The sequence below is a fragment of the Vicugna pacos genome, chromosome 19 (genome assembly GCF_048564905.1).
Source record: "Vicugna pacos chromosome 19, VicPac4, whole genome shotgun sequence".
NCBI lineage: Eukaryota > Metazoa > Chordata > Mammalia > Artiodactyla > Camelidae > Vicugna > Vicugna pacos.
Window position 1 is genome coordinate 26,825,982 of NC_133005.1, and position 12,564 is coordinate 26,838,545.

The following is a 12,564-nucleotide window of genomic DNA, read 5'->3' on the forward strand; positions in this document are numbered from 1 at the left end:
CATGGACACACCTAACTACAGGAGGCTAGCCAAGTGGCCAGGTGGTCATGTCGCCTGCTAACTCAGGAGTGAAGGTGGAGGTGGGTATAAGAGAAGGAAAGGGGGAAATTAGCCATTACTGTGACAGTATCTATGGAGGTGAACTGAATCGAGTGACAGCCCCTGTTTAGGGTGTCAGAGACTAGCTCTTCCCTTTTTTACAATCAGAAAACTTTGCTCCATATAAACCAAATTAATTTCTTCTTAGTGAGATACCAGAAATTGACCCAGACACAAGGAAGGTGAGGGCCTGGAAGAACCTCAGATGATGCTCCTGATTGTAAATGCTGCTGTATTTCTTTTCATTTGAGGATTCAGTCAGATGGTATTCTCTTTCTTCTCACAGCAGCAAATGCCAGTGTTCCTGGCCCTGTCCCATGCTCTAGAACCTTGTTCCTTTCAAATCCCCGTTTATTAGTTTCTTCATCTTTATAGCAATAACTTTGTACTGGAATTAAACCTGACTTCTCTGAGCAATTCAGGAGAGGGTATAGGGAGATCTTATTAGTCATGGGGGTGGGGGGTGGCCCCAGTATAATATGTCTGTGTACCCCTGGATAGTCTCTTCTCTCACAGGCTCTGGGTCGTCATTCTCCCAAACTTTGTTCCTAAGTAACCTAGTGTATTCATTTTCAAAAGCAAACAATAAAACTGGGAGTGATTTCAGAGCATCTGTTGTCATTTAAAAAGTAACCTGCTTGGCTGTGCATACCTTCTTCATGATTGACAGGGCTTACAAAGAAAGGCAGGTGTCATCCTTATGTAGTAGCTAGGGCTTCAGATATTAGCTGGGAGAGTGAAAATTGTAGGAGGAAGGAAACAGACTTTTTTGGTTTTTAAGCAAGAACAGATCCATACTGTGACTTATGTTCTCCAAGTTAACAGATTTCAGACTAGTGTAGACCTGAAAGTTAACAGTGACTCCCATGTCATCTGATGCAGTTATGATTTATGGGTGTGTCTGGGATCTTGGGTTCCTGGTACAGGCTGCAGTACCATGTGAGAAGTGGCCCAGGGACCCAGGCTGCCTTGTTGCTTGTGGTTTCCTCTCCTTCCCCAGCGGATAGGAGTGGTATTGGGGATTGCTGGAGTGGAGAGATGAGATGGGATGGTGGCAGCCCCTCACAGCAGAATTTTAGATTTTGTGATATCACTCCATGCCTTCATATTTATGTCCTATTCCATTTCTGCAGGAAGGCTTCAGAAAAGTGTGTGTGTTAATGGCAGGGGGTACCCATATGTGGGAGTTCCGGTGAGTTCCTGCTGACCTGGTTTCAGTGTTTCTCAGTTGGGACTGGGAAGGTAATGTTTACAGTTATACCATAGGATAATTCTTTGTGTGTTTGGGATTGTACTGAGAATTACAGGATATTTAGCATGGATTCTATGAACTGAATGCCAATAGTACATTTGTGACAATCAGTAGTCATTGTGATAATCAGGAAGGCTAGAAAGGCTCCCCTGTGTTTCTGCACATCCATGAACCAAGTGTAACACCTGTCTATCCTCCCACGTGTTTCTAAGTGCCCCCTGGAGGGCACTGCCCCCCCGCCCCCCCCCCCCCAGCTAGGAACTGCTGGTAGCTGGTGGGCCTTACTTGAGAAGCCCAGTTTTTCTTCCTCTGTCCTTTTCTTCTTTCCTTTCTTCCTTCATTTAGTGGTAAAAAATTATACTGGAAGTTCTGAGTGGTAAACGAGTTAAAAGGTGAGGTTTATCTAGAGTAGTAGCTTTTAAACTTTAAAAAAAATATATATAACCCATAGCAAGAAATACGTGGGTTTTTAAATTTTAATTAATTAATTAATTATTTTATTTTTTGGAGAGAGTAATTAGGTTTATTATTTTTTTTAATGGAGGTACTAAAGATTGAACCCAGGACCTTGTGCATACTCAGCATGCACTCTACCATTGAGCTATATACCCTCCCCACCCCCAGAATTACATCTTATATCACTCACATGTACAAAACTGAAACTAAAATTTGCAGAACACCTACTACTACTTAGAATGGTACACTCTGATATTTTCTATATTTTCTTTTTTTACAATTGATTATAATCGAATAAATTAATTTAATGACCCTCTGTTGGATCTAAACTCAAACAGTGAATGATAGTGGGAAACCCTAAAGTCATACACAGAGTTTTATGTGCACATACATGTAGGCAGAGCTTTCAGGTTCTCAAAGATGTCTGTGACCCCCCAAAAAGATCAGAATCCTATTCTTTAATAACAAATTTTCCTCTTTGGAATGGTGAGAACAGATTTGGGAAGAATGTTTAAAAACCTTATTATTAATGGCCTACATGGAGAAGACTTTCGATGACCACGCCTCTCTCGGGTCATCGTCGAGTTTGTGTAATTGAGTGCCGTTGCATGTCAGGACTATCGCAACTGCTTGTTAAGAAGTTAAGGTTATTTTTAGTAAGTCACACTTGAAGAGCACTTTACTGCCAACAAGATACTGTACTTCCATTCAAATTAACTCACTTAATCTTTATCAGACTCTGGTTGCTGGCAGACAGATGCTAAGACAGTTTTGCAGAGGAGGAAATGGGAATGAGGCTGGCTGAGTGACTCGGCCCAGCTGCGCTGCTCATCAGCGGCTGAGCTGAAATGCAGTCAGGTCTTCTGACTCCAAGTCCAGTCCTACTCACTGTGTGATACAGCAGGAGCTTGCCTGGAAGTGGTCTTCTCAGAGACTGTGGATTTATACTCATTCTTGTTAAAATGTGGCTTGTGGCCAGATGGCCCTGGTGGGAGCTCTTCTCCCCAGTGGGAGGCCCCTGCAGTGGTCCAGGTACTCCAGAGCCCTTCCCGTGTTTGCCTCTCAGCAGAAGCCGGGAGCATCCTGATCTGCAGCTGTGGTGTCAGCCTTGGAAACAGCATCTAGCGGAGGGGAGATCTCATTCCAGACACATCCATGTCACTGAAGCCAAGAGCAAGGAGGAAGCCCCAAGCTATAGAACTTTGAATGGGGCGGTGGAGAAGCCCCTGCCCCTGCCCCTGCCCTTGCCCCGGTCTGTGGAGGAGTCATATATCACCAGCGAGCACTGCTACCAAAAACCCCGCACCTATTACCCTGCTGTGGAACAGAAGCTGGTGGTGGAGACCCGGCGCTCTGCCCTTGATGATGCAATCAACCCCCTCCACGAGAATGGTGACGATTCCCTCTCTCCGCGCCTGGGCTGGCCTGTAGACCAAGATAGGAGCAGAGGAAACAGTGACCCCAAACCTGGCTCCCCAAAGGTATGTGGCTCACTTGTACTTGTTCTTAATGTGGTGTTTGAGAGCTTGTACATTCTCCTCCTTGAGGATTGAGTGTTCTGTAGATGTTAAAGTTGTATTTATTGTAAAATTGTATTTAAATTTTCTTAGTATAGGTGTTTTTTGATTTATCAAAATGAGACAATAATCAAGAGAGCCCTCTTAAACCCCAAAGATCATTGGTTCTGGGAAATGTCCATAAGGTGACAGAGTCAATGGGGTTAGGGGTGGAGAGATGGGAAGTACCAAGGAGAAAAGGGTTGTTTGGAACTTGATAAATAGAACCAAGTTAGGAAAATGAGTTTTTTCTTCAATGTGGTTTACACTGTAATTGCATCTAGGTGCTAATCCTTGGCATAAGCAAAGAATGAGTCAAGTGTTTTGTTAGGCATAAGTTTTTCAGCACAATTCTATGATAGCTTTACTTTTAGCTTCACAGTCCTGACATAAGAACAGTCCATGTTTTCAGAATACTTGCTGGCTTCATCAGTTTTCCCAAGCGATTTGCTCCAACCAGCCAGTGTTTGCAACCATTTCAAATACCAGTTGCAGTTCGAATATTCTAAATCTCTATCTCCCCACCCCTTTTTTAAAAAAATTCAAGTCATTCTCTTCTGGAGCCTCCTGTGTCATTCTCTTGCCAGTGCTCATTGGTCCCATTCTGCACTGTCCTCAGTTGTCAGTGAGACTTTGTGTGATTTGAGAGCTTTTCCACCCTGTCTTTTCTACTTTCACAGACTGTACCTTGTGCTTTGGTCTCACCAGTGTAAGTACATTGCTGCAACTTGCCGAGAGGGAGCGTCCCAGGTTAGAAGCCCGTCAAGGGTAGGCATTGTCCCTCATTCAGCCTGTGCCCTTGTTAGGGTCTGAACAGCTGGGTAAGGCTGGTAAGGACACAGTCTTTGGAGACAGACCCAGTTTCAAGTCTGGGCTCAGCCACTAGCTGTGTGATTCTGAGTAGGTTGTTTCACCTCCTCAGACATGTCTCCTTACCCACCTATAGAATGGAGCTGTGACAGTGCCCCCTCAGTTATTGTACAGCATTTATCTGAAAATCTCTTAGCATGTGGCTTTGCACATACTAAGCTCTAAATATATGTTGACTACAATCTATTTTTTTTTCAAATGAATGAATGAAAGATTGCGATCACAAACCCCAGAAAAGATTTGTGATCCTGAAGACTGGGCAAATTTCCTAGAGGCATCTGGCACATGGTGAAAAATCAGGACATACTGGGCCTAAACCAGCCAGGGTTAAAAATCTCTTTCATTGATGGCAGGCTGACCATAGACCCAGCACTATGTTTTATAAATGTCACCCTATTTCATCCTCATGAACCTTTAACGTAGGTTTTACTACTTTCTTCTTTCCCATGAGAGCACAGAGGCCCAGAGATGTGAAGTAACTCTCCAGGTTTATGCATTCAGCAAGACACGGAGCTAGGACTTAAAGCTAGTTTGTCTGACACCCACATACTGACCCTTGTCTCCCCTCAGCCTGCTCTGTCTACTCTGGTCTCAGGGCTCTGGAAGCCCTTCTGTGAGGCCTACTTCAGGCCTAGGGCGTTGTCTCATTCACTAGGAAGCAGCTGTGGGGTCCTCTGAGCCAGACGTCTGTGCTGCCCTGAGGTGGTGGTTGGCATAGCAGACTCGCTTCTGCCCAGTGCCCGAGAGAGAAGGAGGCGGGTAGGGAGATAGAGATCTGGAATATTCAGACTGCAGCTGGCTTTTCAAATGGTTGCAAACACTGGCTGGTTTGCAAAGGGGCTGGGAGCTATCTCCATGCAGTAACTTAAATGCTATTGGATCCCCAGGTGAGGGAATATGTCTCCAAAAAGGTCTTGCCAGAGGAAGCCCCCGCTCAGAAGCTGCTGGACAGAGGCGGAGAGGGGTTGCTGAGCTCCCAGCACCAGTGGCAGTTTAACCTGCTGACCCACGTGGAATCTCTTCAGGACGAAGTCACGCATAGGATGGACTCCATTGAGAAGGAGCTGGATGGTAGGGCTCCTTCCTTGGCTCCCTGCCGTTGACAGGCACTGTGGGCCCCTCGAGATGAGCTGCTTTCTGAAGCCCCTAATCTGGCTCTCCAGGGACAGTTGTGTTCTTGCCTCCTGTCAGTCTCACAAGCCTCCATGCTTCCCTCAAGATGGCCAAGCTTTACTTTTAGCATTTATCGGGCACTTCTGAGGTGTGCGTGGTGTCAGGGTCCTGCCTCACTTACCCAGTCCCTTCTGCAAAGGAGAGGGTGCAGAAGAGCAGCTGGATGCTGCCTGCAGGCAGTGTGTGATCTGAGCAGTTCTTTACTAACCCAGTTCTGTGGGGAATTGAAACTCTGACTTAATTGAGTTTTTAGGATGTTGAGAGGATTGATCTGAAAACACCTTTTATTTCAGCCTTTGATAAAAATCTAAAATGAAGCCTTCTCCCCTTTATCAGTAGAGATTTAAGAATTTTACTGAGTCATTTGTGTAGCCCCTGGGTGTTTCTCCCAGGTGTTAATGGTAACAGATGAGTTTGGAGGACTGAACTCTTGATCTGCAGGAAGTTGTCAGTTTGGTTTTTGAAGATAAAAATTCATTTTTGATTGTTCACTTGCTTCCTATTTATTTGTTTTCATCCACAGAAAGGAGCCAGATTAAGAAATAAATGTTCCATTTGAGGATTCTGAGTACAGCCAGGCTGTTATTACTGTAATTAGGGATATAAAACATACTTATATGAAGTAACTCAGAAGAATGCCCTATGTTACGTGAACTAGGGTCACGAGTTGTGGCCAGGACATGCTGGGAAGAACTGTTGTGAGGGAAGTGAAAATAGGAGGGCTTCCTGGAATTCCTGGGACAGAGCAGGGCTTTGGAGAGAGTGATGTTTGTGCTAGAGAAGGGGTGACTGAGGACTGGCTGACTGGAGTGGGGTGCCCCCCTGGAGGACAGTGAGAGAAAGAGACCTACACCCCCTCATGCTTCTGTCCTGCCCCTGAGGCAAACCTGCGGAACCGGGAATGGGAGGCTAATCCAGTGTCCATCGTGAGAGCATTTCTGGAACGGGGAGTGTTTGTCTCTCTCACTCCTTAAAGATTTCCTTGTGCTCCTTAGAACTGTAACTGGTGCCAGGTCTGTGAAAACTCTGCTATTCAAAAGCTGAAAGAGGGTGAAATACCAGCCTGAAAATTGTAGATTTTGAGAGAACTGCAGTAGAATTGGCTCTGGGTCCCTGAGAGAAGGCTTAGCACCATAGAGACAGGGTGAATATTCTGTTGCTGCCAAAGGAACCTGCCCCTAGGGGAGAAGTCAAAGCCCATCTACTTCTTAATCACTGACTGACCCCTCCCACCCAGCTTGGGCTGCTCCGGCCCAGAGCTCACTGAGTGGGCAATGTGGCCAGGATGATAATAGCCTGGGCTCCCTTCTCTGGACCTCTTATGTGTACCACTGATTTGGAGCCACATACTCTTCCTGTTCTTATATGCCAGGCCCTAAGAAGTACTGGAAGCCAACTTTAATGAAAGTCAGTTACAAAGTTTAAAGATTTTATTCAGGCAGACAGACTTTTGCATTATATTTAATTAAGATTCATCAGAATCCCATTTTATTTCTACTGTAGTAGGGAGTATACTCTTCATTTCATCTAAATATCATCAAGATAAATTGAGCTTTTATAGGAATTTGGTTACAATATCCTTTTTAAAAAGCCTAATAAGCTATTACATTGGCCGATACATATTTTAAAAAGTGTATTGTTTTAACACTAACCATTATTTAATAACTTATGCAGTTGTGTGAACAGTCATGTAAAACTAATAGATAAAAGATATTTAATGACCATAAAATAGAAAGATTATTATTATTATTTTTAATGTTGCTTTAGTGAACATTGGCCTCTATCCAGATGGTCTGGGGGAGTGTATTTGAAATGAAACTTTACCTTTGTAACCTTCTGCCTCGCTTGCAGTCATTATACTTCCTTAAAAGAGAAACTTAGGGTGATGGTCCAGCACATGGTGTGGAGAAAAGGCTGGCCTGCTAGATGCTGAGGTCCAGGGGAGGTGCTATTGGCTCCCACAGTTCTGAGTCTGCTCTTCCACCCTGTAGATCTAGAGAGAAGGCTTCCACCTTAGGGGCTCAAACATTTCTCTTCACCAAGTTCAGAGACTGTTGAGTGGCCTAGACCCTTCTAGTCTGCACACTGTTGCTCATCCTCCCTGTGTGTGCCTGCTGGGTCACCACAGCGTTGGGGGATGTCTCAGAACCAGATCTGAGGTAGTTACAGTGGCTTTAAGGGGGGCCTCTCAGCAATTGTAGGATCATCTTGCCAAGGACAGACTGACCGACATTTTCTCTTGGAATCAACCCAGCCAGCCCTGACTGCCCCTTTAGGCTCACCCAGATGGGCTTTTCCAGCACTGACTTTGGGTCTTTTTTCCATTTACTATTGTGCTCTTTTGCTGAGCAGTTCCTATTTCCTTGTCTTCTTTTAGTTTGTGGGTTTTCTTTTTTTTTTCTTCCTCTTCTTCTTTTTTTTTTTTTTAAATAAGACTTACTGAGGTATTAAAACTGGTCACCATGGAGTTTTTCTTGCTCAGGAGATCACTAGTCACTCTCACGTAACTTTGATCCTTTACTCTTGGTTTTCAAGTTCAGGTCTGAGAATGCAGCCTTATTTTTCTTATTTTCAAGTCCTTGTACTTGTTGGGATCAGGAGGAGGGAAGATTCCTCCTCCTTGGAACTCCCAAGTACCAAGAAATCTGATCGAGGGAGGAAGGTGAGCTCTGTGGAGCCTGAGCGTTCAGTGGGGCACATTGCTAGGCCATTCCTGCATTCTCTCACTGCCTTTGTTGAGAACCTATTATGTTCCAGGCATAGTTGAGTGGTAGGGATATAAAGGTGAGCAGGGCAGACTCAGCCTCTGCCCTTATGGAGCTTGATCTTATGGTCAAGACAGACATTAATTAAATCGTCCCATTATATATAATTATGAACCAGGGTAGGTGCTCCAAAGGAGAGCAAGTGATAGCATAGCACCTGTGACACAGGGAGCAGATTCAGGCTGTATAGTTGGGGAAGGCTTCCCTGAGAAGTAACTTATAGGGAACAGAGGGTTTAGAAAGATGGGAAGGAAGGTGGAGGGCTGGTCTGAGGAGAGCAGAGGATTGCGTGTGAGGCTGCAAGCTGCTTGGGGAACAGGTACTGTGTGGCCTCCCTCTTTTTTGCACCTCTGGCTCCAGGGTCCAGAAGGTGCTCAGTATGGGTTGGTGCACAGACTAGAAAGGCTACAGTGGGCTGGGGTAAGCACAGGGCCTACCTGGAGGAGCTGGCTCTTGTCAACGATGGCCTCTTCCCATATGCCAGAGCTTAAGGGAGTAGCTTGGGGAAGAACAGATATCTTTTAGTAGAGAAATCCCTGCTCTCAGGAGCAAGACAGCTTTTTGATTATTGAACTAATTATAATCAAGAGTGTTAGTACCTGGTCTTCTTACATTAAATACTTGGAGAGAATAAAATCAGAATTTTCTGTGTTACTGATGATAGGAATTAATTTGAAGCAAATCAGAATTTATGGTAATAGAAATAGACCTTTTCAAGTCCCTTTAGATTTTCATTTTTCTTAACAGAAGGCTAAAACTCCAGGCTGATTTTCAACATGGGAAAGCCTTATCAGGATGGGGCAGTAACACTGAGAAAGGTGGGTCCTTCAAAGCCTTCTAGACTCTACAGCTGCAAATATGCAGTAGTTGCTAGCTATGTGTGGCTATTTAAGTTAATTAAAATGGAATAAAATTTAAATTCAGTTCTTCAGTTGCACTAGCCACCTCATAAGTGCTCAGTAGCTACATATGGCTAGTGGCGGTATTGGACAACACAGACATAGCCACTTTTTATCATTGCAGAAAGTTCTGTTGGACACACTGCTCTACAGCATTTGAGCTTTGTACTAGGAGTAATACTTTGCAGAAGGTGATGAGTCAATATTGCCTGAAATGGCCTCCCTCCCCATCCGCCATGAGTGGCCAGATAGAATTAAGTGCTGAAATTCTTGCTGAGAGTCTTGCAAATAGAGTGTTGGGAACTCACTGGATCTTCTCTCTATTTTGCCTACAGTGTTGGAGAGCTGGCTGGACTATACTGGGGAACTGGAGCCCCCGGAGCCTCTGGCCCGGCTTCCGCAGCTCAAGCATTGCATCAAGCAGCTGCTGACGGACCTGGGCAAGGTGCAGCAGATCGCGCTCTGCTGCTCAACATGAAACTGGGCACCCAAAGCTGATGGGGGCATAACCCTGGGGCACCTGCAGGAGGAGCTTTGCATATTTAAATAAATAAACCTAGCATGCCGAATGCACGTGACACCGACTGACTTCAGGGATCTGGGCAGGGGGTGTGATGGACATTGGACAAAGAGGCCATTTTGGCTGCAGGAAGGGAGGGCATTCTGATCTCAAAGCCTACCAAGAAGGTAGCAAATAGACTCTTGGGATTCCCTTCTGTGCACATTGTTGAATGGAGAGTGAGTCTTTTTGCACAAACTTCACTTGAAATCGTGCCACTGATGATAAATGGAATGAGAGCCAAAAAAGTTTAGTTGGAAACAGTTGTAAATTCAACTTGCAGCTTATTTAATTGACTTTTCTGTCAGGTTGGGGCACATGCCAAGCCTTCTGGTTTTCTGCCTGGCATGGACTTAGGCAGCAGGCATCATTTTCATTTTTCTAGATTCGTGGGAATGCCGTGACTTCACCATTCTGTGGAGGTTGGGAAGGAGCAGGCCTTAGCCGCCCTGCTTTCTTCTCAGGACTCTTCACTTTTCTCCGCACGTCCCTTGCATGACTTCGTGGCCCTGGGGGCGAGTGCCGTACGCTTTCACCCCTAGCCGGCCGGGTCGTGTCTTTGTAGCAGAGCCCATGCAGCCTGTGGAGCAACTAGAATCTCATTGTAAAAGAATCCAGGAGGAATTCCAAACTGAAGCAGGCAGGGTCTGGAACCCAAAGGACAGCATTTTCTACCCAATTCTTAGTATCAACAGCTTACCAGTTCTATTTAATGTTCAGAAAACTATTCCCAAAATTTTGAACTCTTTCACTGTAAAGATTTGTTACAAAGAATGTGGTTTGGGGAATTAACCTTATTTTATATTGTTGTAAACAAAGTTCAGATTCTACATGTGCGCTTTTCTCCTTCCCTGAAGGGTGTATGTTCAGTAGTCAGCATTTTCAGAATTGTTTTAATATACTTCAACACTTTAAATTTCCTGTTTGTATTATTTTGTGAGATCAAGGTGATTATGCTGCTTAAATTCCAGGTACAATTTGTACCTTTTAAGACAATATTTGTTACTCTCGCAGGTTACGGTTCCACGTGTAATTGTTTTGTTTTTCCTTACTAGGCAAAGTTAAGAAAATGTTTCATGCTTTGAGGAGTGACCCGTATCACCATTTAGTTTTCTTATCACTAAAGGCAAAAATCAAAGCACAGCTGTCCATTAACAGTCACAAGTTAATTATGGGTTTATGAATCTGTAATGTTATATGCTGCAAATATTTACTATGTAAACATGAAGTAGCCAAGATCTCAGTAGCAGTGACAGTATCTCCAGCAACTGGGATGATTTGGGATGGTTAGGCTTTAAGACACAGGTCATTGCAGTCATGAAGGCCTCTGTACCAAGATCTGTTTCAGGGAATGCTCTGTCTAGTGATTTAATCCACCATTTGATAGAAAATGAATTTAGGGCAAGTTGACCTGCTGTAGCTTATCCATCAGAGGGAATACACGTGGCTGTGATATCCATAATTAAGCAGACGCAATTCCTCTACAAGAGGCTGTTTCCCATTGCTAACATTGGTGTTTCTGATGTGGGAAGAAAAGCTCAAGGAGTGTGCATGGCATCTGTTTTGCATAATTTATCAGACAGCCACATTATAAGAACTGTGTGATGTTTGTCTGAAAAGGGAAGAAACCAGATGATTTTCTGTAGCCACAACTGTGAGGTATGGTGACATGTATTATTACATTACTGATTTTTCTTTTTTGAAAAAACATTTGAACATCACCTCTGGGGAAGCTGTAACTTTAAGGTAGTTAATCTCATGTCTTTTTCAAGATAGAAGCAGAAACTGAATTACCCTATTTTTGCCAAGTGTTCATTATTGGGTTTATTGTATGCTTTTTGTAAAAGAAATAATCCCATTTTACTCATTGTGACTTTTGTCCTTAGGGAAGCAGGGATGACTCCAAGTTCTGATAACCTCAGTGGGCTTCCCTAATTTAAAGCCATGTTGAGGGACTCCATCCCCAGTTCCTGGGTCAAGTTCAGTTAACCCCAAGTTGGAGCACTGGAAACTGTTATTTGCAAATATTACTGTTACTATTTAGAAATATGTACACTACCTAAGTTTTCTTTTGAGAAAAACTATCCACCTATAAAAAAAATTGCCTTGACAAAAACAGTTCTGGTTTGACTAATCATTTTGTTTCTTTAAGTGATGAGTGTATGCAAGGTGGACCCTTGATGAGCCAGCATTGCACTGTGGACACATATCTATGTTTACGCGCTATTAGAACAGAAGGCGCTGTATATAGAGATGTTGCTTTGAAGCAATATTTGCAAAACATGCAAATGTCTGTATCTGTATTTGGAAAAAATAAAACAGGTTTTTGTTGCTATGTTTCAGTCATTTGTTATTATAGAGTTCTCTACACAATTTTTAATATGCATTACTTAATTTTCTCTGAACATTATCTTTTAAAGAAAGTCTGCTTTTACATTTTAAATAGATTTATCTTCTGCAGGGAGGCAGATGCAAGCTCAATATCCAAAATTCCAGGAAGGTATGCAAAATACTTCTGAATTCATTTAAGGGTCTTTAATATTCTAAAGTAAAATGCCCCACACAGCCTCTAGCCCAGTCTGGCTCATGCTTTGTGATATGAACTGCAGGCTTATTAGATTGATTGTTGAAAGCAGTGCAGGGAAGACAGGTTGGGCCTTCTTTATTGAGACTGCTCTCACTGCAATTAGGACCCTTCTGAAACCAATCTAAGCGGCCTATAGTGCCGACCCCAAAGAGCTCTTTCCTAGGTGGACAGAAGCCTCAAGGAACAGAGTATGCTTTAAGATTTCATAGCAGAGCTTCCTTATTACTTGCCAAATTCCTTCTTCCCTTCCTACACAATTATGCTTATTAAAAAAAGTTAAGGAAGGCAATTGGAGAGACATTAAAATGAGTAGCTCTAGCAATGTAAATAATCTATTAGTTCACACTA

General features: G+C 43.6%; 1 protein-coding gene across 6 annotated transcripts in view; it reads left to right on the forward strand.

Annotated features, from left to right (window-relative positions):
* The window catches only part of PHF20 (PHD finger protein 20), a 110,430-nt gene extending 98,466 nt beyond the window's left edge, over nucleotides 1-11,964 (forward strand). For 3 of the 6 annotated variants that reach the window (XM_072944138.1, XM_072944139.1, XM_072944137.1), the window contains exons 16-18: nucleotides 2,874-3,288; nucleotides 5,121-5,304; nucleotides 9,406-11,964. In XM_072944138.1, coding sequence (XP_072800239.1) covers nucleotides 2,874-3,288; nucleotides 5,121-5,304; nucleotides 9,406-9,548 — 742 coding nt within the window. In that variant the 3' untranslated portion in view covers nucleotides 9,549-11,964. Of the gene's footprint in view, nucleotides 1-2,873; nucleotides 3,289-5,120; nucleotides 5,305-8,918; nucleotides 8,990-9,405 lie in introns of all 6 variants that reach the window. The other 3 variants (XR_012061706.1, XM_072944140.1, XM_072944141.1) reach the window with 3 other exon arrangements.
* The last annotated feature ends 600 nt before the right edge of the window (nucleotides 11,965-12,564 follow it).